Source organism: Micropterus dolomieu, linkage group LG21, assembly GCF_021292245.1.
Source record: "Micropterus dolomieu isolate WLL.071019.BEF.003 ecotype Adirondacks linkage group LG21, ASM2129224v1, whole genome shotgun sequence".
NCBI lineage: Eukaryota > Metazoa > Chordata > Actinopteri > Centrarchiformes > Centrarchidae > Micropterus > Micropterus dolomieu.
This window is the reverse complement of record NC_060170.1, coordinates 33,659,700-33,669,338: the sequence shown is the minus strand read 5'-3', so window position 1 is coordinate 33,669,338 and position 9,639 is coordinate 33,659,700. Positions and strand designations below refer to the sequence as shown.

The 9,639-nt window shown below is 39.0% G+C and overlaps 1 protein-coding gene across 1 annotated transcript in view; it reads left to right on the top strand.

Moving 5' to 3' along the window:
- LOC123960347 (myosin-2 heavy chain-like) overlaps positions 1–9,639 on the top strand; it is a 34,413-nt gene that overhangs the window by 18,293 nt on the left and 6,481 nt on the right. The window contains 3 exon segments of the mRNA XM_046035028.1: positions 3,912–3,968; positions 4,281–5,459; positions 5,583–6,811. Coding sequence (XP_045890984.1) covers positions 3,912–3,968; positions 4,281–5,459; positions 5,583–6,811 — 2,465 coding nt within the window.

Below are 9,639 nucleotides of genomic sequence, written 5' to 3'. Positions count from 1 at the left end.
GACTAACATTTGAAACTAACAAAGCGACATTTGAGGAACAACTTACAAGCATCAACAGAGCATCTAATACAGATCTAAAACTGACAATACATACTAGTAAGAGCAGCAATAAGTACTATATGCCCAATTTAATATTATTGTTAACATTGTCATTCTATCTTTGTATTGTGTCTTTTTTACCAAAAACTGTTTAACAGCCAGCTGTAACTGAACTTTAAACTGTATCCTGATGATGATGTTGACATGTTACAGGACAGTTGGTGGCACAGAGTCTTTGACTTCAGCAGAACTCCTTAGAGATTAGAGGAGAGAGTCGAGCAACACTGACACAAGTAAGTATTCACTACTTTACCACTGACTCTGGCTGCTCATGGCTGCATATCCCACAGAAACCATTTTGCCTGCCTGATTTTGCTGACATGTTTAGATTTTGTTGACTAGTAGAAGCACAAAAAGCAAGCGCTATGTGTCAAATGACCATACCGGAAGCTTAATACTCTTTAAGCTATATTTATTAGCCAACAAAGCAGTCTGTGGTACAGTAACAACAACATACACCATGATAACATGCGAGATTTTCCTCACTCCGTATTACTGTAGAACCCATTGTAATAAGCAGGCACATTTCACCTTTCTATGATACTATGATTAAGCATGCTACGTAGGTAAATGGTTTCTTTTTTTTGTTTTAGCTGTTTATTGTTAATTCACGATCAGGAGTCTGCACATTCTGTGACCCCTAGTGGCCATGTGATGGGAGCTCAGAAAAAAGTCAGGCAATGTAGTATAAAGAATGACCATAAGAAGGTTGATGAGGTGGATGGATGGGTCAGACAAACTCAGGACTTAACCCAGGAGACCCACGTAGGTGACATATGTCACAAGACTCAAACCACAGTCTTTTCCTAAACCTTACCAAGTAGTTTTGTGGCCTAAACTTAACCAAACTGTGACTGTTTCACAACGTTAACCACGTGTTTAATGTCACCTGACTGACGTATGCCTGTCGCTGGACTGGCACTAGTCAAAGGTCATATATGTTGTTATGGGACAATTGACAATCAACCTGTTTTGTTGTTTAGGTATGAGGATGTGTTGGCATTTCCTGACTCTGTACAACTATCACTGTACAACTAGGCCTTTTTTTTTTTAAATCGACAAAAGAAATTACTGACTCCTCCTTTAATTTTTTTGATAGAAGTTTAATCTTTATTAATTGCTTTCTAGCCAATAGAGAGCAGAAGAACTCCATAACAAGCTAACAGACACAGACATACCACCTCGGTCTCATCCCAGGGCATCAAATACAGACACTTTGAGAAAGCCTGACAAAGCGTCGTATTTGACGCACATGGTACCCTTCAATGTCTGTATGAGACGCCCTGGGCATTCAATGTAACACATCCGCTGTCACAACATTAACGACATATTTGCTTGCCCTTGGACACATTATTGAGAAACATGGTGTCTCTTTTCATGTACTTGCCCTTCAGATCCACAGACCCTGGGATGCTGAGTTCACTTACTCTTTGATGTCAAACAATTTCCTCCAGCTGAACTCAAACAAAACAGAGGTCCTGGTCATTGGGTCCCAGCAAATGGCAAAGCAAATACTGCCATCTGCCGGTTCCCTGGTGAATCATATCAGGCCTGTTGCAAAGCATCTTGGTGTCTGGTTCGACTGTAATTTAGGTTTCGAGCAGCACACCACAAAGCTTGTGCAATAATGTTTTTACCATCTTAGAAATATATTAAAGAATACGATTGATGTTAACTTTTGAGGACACTGAGACCATTTTACATGCCTTTATCATCATGTGGATTACTGAAACAGCCTTTTTACATGCCAAAAATCTATTGATCGACTCCAGAACTCAGCTGCCAGGCTTTTAACCAAGCCGAGTCGGTGAGCTCTTTTAAGTCCCTTCTTAAAACATAATTGTCTTTCCTGGAAATTCCTGATTTTAGTTGATTTTATTTTATTCAATTTTAGATTTATTTTGTCTTTACTTCTAACGTGTATTTTAGTGTTAATGTGTTAATGTTAAAGTGTTCTCTTGTTTTTATTGTGTATTTGGTTGTCTCTGAAAATAAAGATTATGATTATATTAAAAAGGCATTTCAAATCGATGCTGAAGACACATCCCTCAAGGGAGCAGTGGCCAACACTGTCCAGTACCCAGGGACCAACTCCAGATCGATATCAGAGTCTGGTCAATGACAATTTGCATTGAGCGAATTTGCATGAATTCACATCTTTGCATTGACTTTGTATGTAATCAAGCCGCGCAAAACGCTGGATTCGCTTTCAGTGTGAACATACCATTAAGGTGTTGGGGAGTGAGGTTTACTCACTGACCAGCCATGCTGGCTTCTATTACATCTGCATTTGGGTCCAATCGCTATTTCCCTGGCAAACCCACCCTTACATCTGCTATTTTAAAAATTTTGTGGTTGGTTTGTTTGCTTTCACAACTGCACCAAGGTTTGTTTTAACCGAATCAAACATGTTAGGTGTGAAAGCAAACCTCTCACAGGAGTAGCAGGGGCACTATTAAGAGGGTAGTATGAATGAATGACAATACAACTAGGCCACAGTGTTCACGCTGGTGCTTTTTGTTGCATGAGACAAGAACCCCTTGTTAACACTTTTAAATTTGCAATTGAGAACGGGACAACCAAAAAACAGTACTCACAGTTACTAACAGTTGTTTTTGAAAAAGTAAAATGATCCTCTTGAGTGCTCCAGATTCAGGTCAGTATACTTAATCACAACGCAATCTTTAAGTGTACGCTAAATATCTTTCTCTAGGCCAGAAAAAGTTATGCTTTACTTAAAGAGGACCACCAAGATTTATCAAGGGGAGCTTTGCGTCTGATACCATGCCCTGATCCCACTGAATAATGTACATGTACATTATTCATTATTACTTTATATAAAATAAGCCGACAACTTCAACGCTATGCTAAACAAGATAAAGTAAGACATTCAAAGGAGCCTAAAGACATCTCTTAAAGGTAGAAATAATACAGTTAAAATTAATGTATTACCACATCTCAACATTCTTTTTGCTGTTGCTCTGCCCCCCTGCAAATTAAACAATAAGACGTTCATTCCATAGCTTCCAATTTCATTCTGGATGGGAGACGGCCCAGGATTCACTTGACTACACTCCAGCGACCGAAACTGTTGGGTGGTCAGGCGGTACCACGCTTTGAATTTCAAATCAGTTAGTTCAGCTGATGGGTTACCTCAGGGTCTACAACGGCATGGAAAAATATTGAATCTGCTAAGTTAGTACCATACAGACTGCAAGACATTCTGTTCTCTATTATAAGAACTCATACAATTAATTCATTCGGGCCCATCATTGCGAGCTCTATATGGGTGTGGAGGAGGGTGAATGTTGGATGGGTGGCCAATTAGATTTGGTCAGGACACACCACTAAGGCATAATCAGAATATATTATTTGGTAGCCGGCCATTTATTAAACCTTCTCGGTCATCTCTGGGAATAAATTTGTTGACGGTATGGTGACATGGCATGGTGAGGTCTTCGTTTCATCCAGGACTTAAGAACACAGTTTTCTCTTCCTGCATCTTCCTTTTTTGTATACTTTCAGCTAAGGTCAGCCTTGAAAGCATATGGAGTTCCCTGGAACTTTCCCCTCCCCTCACATCCCATGTTGCAATGGGTTACGCCACTATTGGGCAAATAGTGCACAATATATAGTAAATTAACTGAATATAGAGCAATGCCTTTACCATTAGAGGCCATTTGTAACATGGAGCTTTGAAGTTTAAATATAGTTTTAGATTGTGATACGGTGTGGTACACTGCAAAAACAAAAACATCTATAAGATGATTCATGACATTTGACACTGATGGTTCTTTTTTTTTTTTTTACAGTGTCCACACAAAGCACTTCATCGAGTTCATCACCAGCAGAAAGCACAATCAAACAACGTGAGGAAATTATTCATTCATACAACATATATTAGCAAAATTATCAGCCTTTAAAAGAAAATGTTGAAAACTGTAAAACGATGACAATGTCTGAAACATGTAATTCTGCTTATCCAATCAACTAGAGTTGAACATAGCTTGACACATGAACCCTTTGTTGAAAGAACAAATATTGTAGTTATAAAAGAGATCATCATACATTGATGGTATCTTTAGATTTGGTTTATTTCTGTCAGTTTGTAAAATAGTGAATCAACATATATCTTTGCTATGATCTTTATTATAATGCTTTATCTTTCTGTTATATTGCAGCCTCTGCGATTAGAATTATGCTGCTGGGGAAGAGTGACAACGATAAGACAAAACTTGGTAATTTTATGCAAAAGGATCCAGAATTTCAAGTTCAAAAACAGTCCCAGAATAAGCATTGTATGTCTGGAGAGAGGAGAGGAAAATCATTAACAGTAGTGAAAGCTCCAAACATCTTCAGTCTGTCTGTGGAGACATTGAGAGAAGAGATGAGGAAGTGTGAGACTCTTTGTCCTCCTGGACCAAATGTTCTGCTGCTGTTAGTGAAGCCTTCTGATTTCACTGAGGAGAACAGACAAACACTGAAGTTCATCCTGAGTTTGTTTGGTCAAGATGCTTTTAAACACTCAATGGTCATCATGAATGACAAATACTGTGAACAAAATGGCTCTGTTAATCAACTCATTGAAGAATGTGGAAAAAAGCAACACAGCATGTTAGAAAAAGAACACACATTGTTAATGGAGAAGATTGAGAAGATTGTCCATGAAAACAGAGGAGCCTTCCTCACCTTCACTGAAGAGACCATCAGACCAAAGTCTGAACACATCAGACCAGCTTTAAACCTGGTTCTGTGTGGGAGGAGAGGAGCAGGGAAGACTTCAGCAGCCAAGGCCATTTTAGGTCAGACAGAGTTTCATTCAGTCTCCAACTCATCAGAGTGCGTTAAACATCAGGGAGAGGTGTGTGGACGTTGGGTTTCCCTGGTGGAGCTGCCTGCCTTGTATGGAAAACCTCAGGAGGCAGTGATGGAGGAATCACTCAGGTGTATCTCCCTCTGTGATCCTGAGGGCGTCCATGTCTTCATCCTGGTCCTACCTGTGGGTCCCCTCACTGATGAAGACAAGAGAGAGTTAAAGACCATCCAGAACACATTCAGCTCTCGAGTCGATGACTTCACCATGATTCTGTTCACTGTGGAGTCAGATCCTGCAGCTCCAGCTGTTGTTAACTTTGTAAAGGAAAACAAGGACATCCAGGAGCTCCGTCAGAGCTGTGGAGGAAGATATGTTGTTCTCAACATCAAGGACAAGCAGCAGATCCCAGAGCTGCTGGACATGGTGGAAAAGATGAGACAATCTGAAAATAAACCATCCTGCTATACAGCTGTAACATTTGCACATGCACAAATGGAAAAAGTCATACAACTTGAGAGACTGATGAAGAAGAACAAGATCAATTGTAAGTACTTTGAATTATATTGTTTTACTATGTTCTGAACCATGTTGATCATCACAGTCTTGAACCTTCACAGTAGCTGCTGAGAATATTAGTAAAGTAACTCCTGTTCATCTTATTTCACAGGTGATGATGAGGAGCAGAGCCCAGAGAGTCTCAGGATTATGCAGCTAGGAAAGACTGGCTGTGGAAAGAGCTCTTCAGGAAACACCATTCTAGGAAGAGACGAGTTTAAAGCCAAATCAAGTCAAACATCAGTCACCAAACATTGTCAGAAAGCACAGAGTGAAGTGGACGGTCGTCCGGTTGTTGTGGTCGACACTCCTGGTCTGTTTGACAATAGTTTGACCCATGAAGAGGTTCATGAGGAGATGGTGAAATGCATCAGTCTTCTGGCTCCAGGACCACATGTCTTCCTGTTGGTGTTACAGATCGGCAGATTTACACCAGAGGAGAAGGAGACATTAAAACTCATCAAGGAAGGCTTTGGGAAGAATGCTGAAAAGTTCACCATCATTCTTTTAACTGGAGGAGATAAACTAAAGCGTGACAAAGTTTCCATTGAAGAATATATTGAACAGGACTGTGATGATTCCTTTAAGAAGCTGATCTCTGACTGTGGAGGAAGATACCATGTGTTTAATAACTATGATGAAGAAAACCACACACAAGTCAGTGAGCTGATAACCAAGATTGACACCATGGTGAAGGAAAATGGAGGCAGCTGCTACACCAATGAGATGCTGCAAGAGGCCGAGGCAGCTATAAAGAAAGAAATGGAGAGAATCCTGAAGGAGAAGGAAGAAGAGATGAAGAGAGAGAGGGAGGAGCTTCAAAGAAAACATGAGGAGGAAATGGAAGAGATGGAAAGAAGAATGAAAGAACAGAGAGCAAAAACTGAAAAGGAGAGAAAACTGAGAGAAAAAGAACTTAAAGAAAAGGAGGAGAAGATAAAGAAGGAACGTGAGGAGAGAAAGAAAGAACAGGAAATGAGAGAAGAAAAAGACATGAAGAGAAAACAACAGGAAGAAATTAAACGACAGGAGTGGAAACAAAAAACAGAAGCTTTGGAGCAACAAATAAAGTTAAAATCAGAGGAAAAGGAAACCATTGACAGAAAGCTGGAGGAGAGCAGAGAAGAGATGAGAAAAGAACGAGAGAACTGGGAGAAAACACAAAATGAATGGTGGAAAAAACAAAAACAAGAAGACGAACAGAGACGACAAGAGGAAGAAACTAGACTTAGAAAGCTTCAAGAAGAATATGAACAGGAAAGAGAAAATTATGAAAAGAAAAGAAAGGAAGAGGACAGAATCAGGAAGGAACAAGAGGAAGAAAGGAACAAAGAACAGAGAGCAGAAATTGAAAAGGAGAGACAACTGAGAGAAAAAGAACTTAAAGAAAAGGAGGAGAAGATAAAGAAGGAACGTGAGGAGAGAAAGAAAGAACAGGAAATGAGAGAAGAAGAAGACAGGAAGAGAAAACAAAAAGAAGAAATTCAACGACAGGAGTGGGAACGAAAGGTTGAAGCTTTGGAGCAAAATATAAGATCAGAGTCAGAATCAAAGGAAACCATTGACAGAAAGCTGAAGGAGAGCAGAGAAGAGATGAGAAAAGAACGAGAGAAATATGAGAGAGAACAAAGAGAATGGTGGGAAAAACGATGTCAAGAAGAAGAACAGAGACGACTGGAGGAACAAAGAAGACTTAGAAAGCTTCAAGAAGAATACGAACAGGAAAGAGAAAATTATGAAAAGAAAAGAAAGGAAGAGGACAGAATCAGGAAGGAACAAGAGGAAAAAAGGATTAAAGAACAGAGAGCAGAAATTGAAAAGGAGAGACAACTGAGAGAAAAAGAACTTAAAGAAAAGGAGGAGAAGATAAAGAAGGAACGTGAGGAGAGAAAGAAAGAACAGGAAATGAGAGAAGAAGAAGACAAGAAGAGAAAACAACAGGAAGAAATTCAACGACAGGAGTGGAAACAAAAGGTTGAAGCTTTGGAGCAAAATATAAGATCAGAGTCAGAATCAAAGGAAATGATTGACAGAAAGCTGAAGGAGAGCAGAGAAGAGATGAAAAAAGAACGAGAGAACTGGGAGAAAACACAAAATGAATGGTGGGAAAAACAAAAACAAGAAGAAGAACAGAGACGACAGGAGGAACAAAAAAGGCTTAGAAAGCTTCAAGAAGAATACAAACAGGAAAGAGAAAATTATGAAAAGAAAAAACTGGAAGAGGACAGAATTAGACGAGAACAAGAGGAAAAAGAGAGAAAAGACATCAAGGAGAACTATAAGAAAGAAATGGAGGATCTGAAGAAGACATATGAAGAGGAGGCCAGAGAGAAAGCTGAAGAGTTTAATGAATTCAAAGAGAAATACAGAAAGGAGTTTGCAGCTCAGAAGCAACAGCATGAGGAAGAAATGAAAAAGAAAGATAAACAACATGACTTCTTAAAGGCACTTTCAGCTCACAAAGAAGAACAAATGAAGCAAGTATATCGAGGTAAAATTTCTGAATTCTTGAAATGTGTGACGAAAAAGAAAGACAATAAGAAACGAATCAAGCGCTTACTGGAAAAACATGAACAAGAAATGAAGAATGTGAAAAATGAGGAGGAAAAGAAAAATCTGCGTGAAACACATGACAAACAAATAAGTGACCTGATAGAGGAACTTATGAAACAAGACGACACAAGCTGTCCCATATTATGAGGCTTTGTTTCATGTCTCATCAACAGAGCATCCAACGAAGGTTAAAATGAAGGGCAACTGGACTTGGTTGAAGATACTTGAAGACGTTTCGTCCCTCATCCAAAGGACTTCTTCAGTTCTGACTGACTGGCAGGGAAACTCAGCTATTTAACCTCACTCACGACCCCACTGAGGTTAAATAGCTGAGTTTCCCTGCCAGTCAGTCAGAACTGAAGAAGTCCTTTGGATGAGGGACGAAACGTCTTCAAGTATCTTCAACCAAGTCCAGTTGCCCTTCATTTTAACCTTCGTTGGATAACAATGACCTGGATGACTGAGAATCTCCACAGACATCAACAGAGCAGTTTCAGATGTTTTCCCTTTTTTCTGTTTTCTTTTGGTCTCCATAACTGAAACTTTAAAGACACAAAGATTTCATTGTAATATTTTGCAGTGGACTACACTGTAACCACGGCCACATAAATACTTCTCATTGGCTGTCGGGTGTCTAAATCAGTAGCTTATAATATTAAACTGCAGGTTACCGTAGCAGCAGTACTGATGTAGTTAACTGACTGGTGAAACTAAAACTTTGTGCAGAATACAAGACTTTACAGTGTCAGACTTGCTGTTCTGCTCAGACGAATGATCTTGATCACAGAAAAGGTGTTTCTAACTTTATTTTCTATTTTACTTTATTTTGGTTGAAGAGATTCATGACTGAAGCAAATGATCATGACATTCAACCAAAACACAGCAGAAATCACTGTGGGACAATTTTCCAAACTGCTTATTTACATTTTTTCTATTTTGTATTTTGGTTGTTTGCTGATCTATCCCTCTGGGTCAGCTCCAGTGTAGAGTCTGAGAGCTTTCTGGATCTTTTCAGACTCTTTCAGTGACAAAATGTTGATTTCAGTCTGTCTGTATTGATCAATCAGGCTTTTAATATCTAAATCACTCAGTGACTCTGTTCAGTCAATTGTTTCAAACTTCTGCTTTATTTTACTGAAAATAATTGTTTCCTCTGTAACATTCAGGGTCTTCTCTGTTTCACTGGGTTTCCTGTAAAGTTTATATATTATATATTAGAGATATTAGAGTCATTTGGTTTGACTTTTTCACCTCTAATAAGTTGATTGTAAAAAAGGGTGAGCTGCTGTTTCAGCCTGCACCTTTTCAGTCTGTAGAAAATCTTTCTGCTCTGTTGGTTTTCTTTTCTTCTGTTAAAACTCTTTTGCTGGGAATAATTGCCTTTTCTTTTCTTTTGTCCTAATAGTTTGTGTAATTATTTGCTGCTAAAAACAGACAGCAGCTTAGTAAAGAAAGACTTCAGCAGCTGAAGCTCTGCTCGCTCATTACAGATGATCTTTGTTTTCTTTTGAATATGAGAAAGAACATGATGTTTGTGCTGGAAGTGAAATGAAATGTTTAGATGTCATTCACCCTGTTTTCTCTGCAAATCACAAATATCACAGCAAATATGAAAC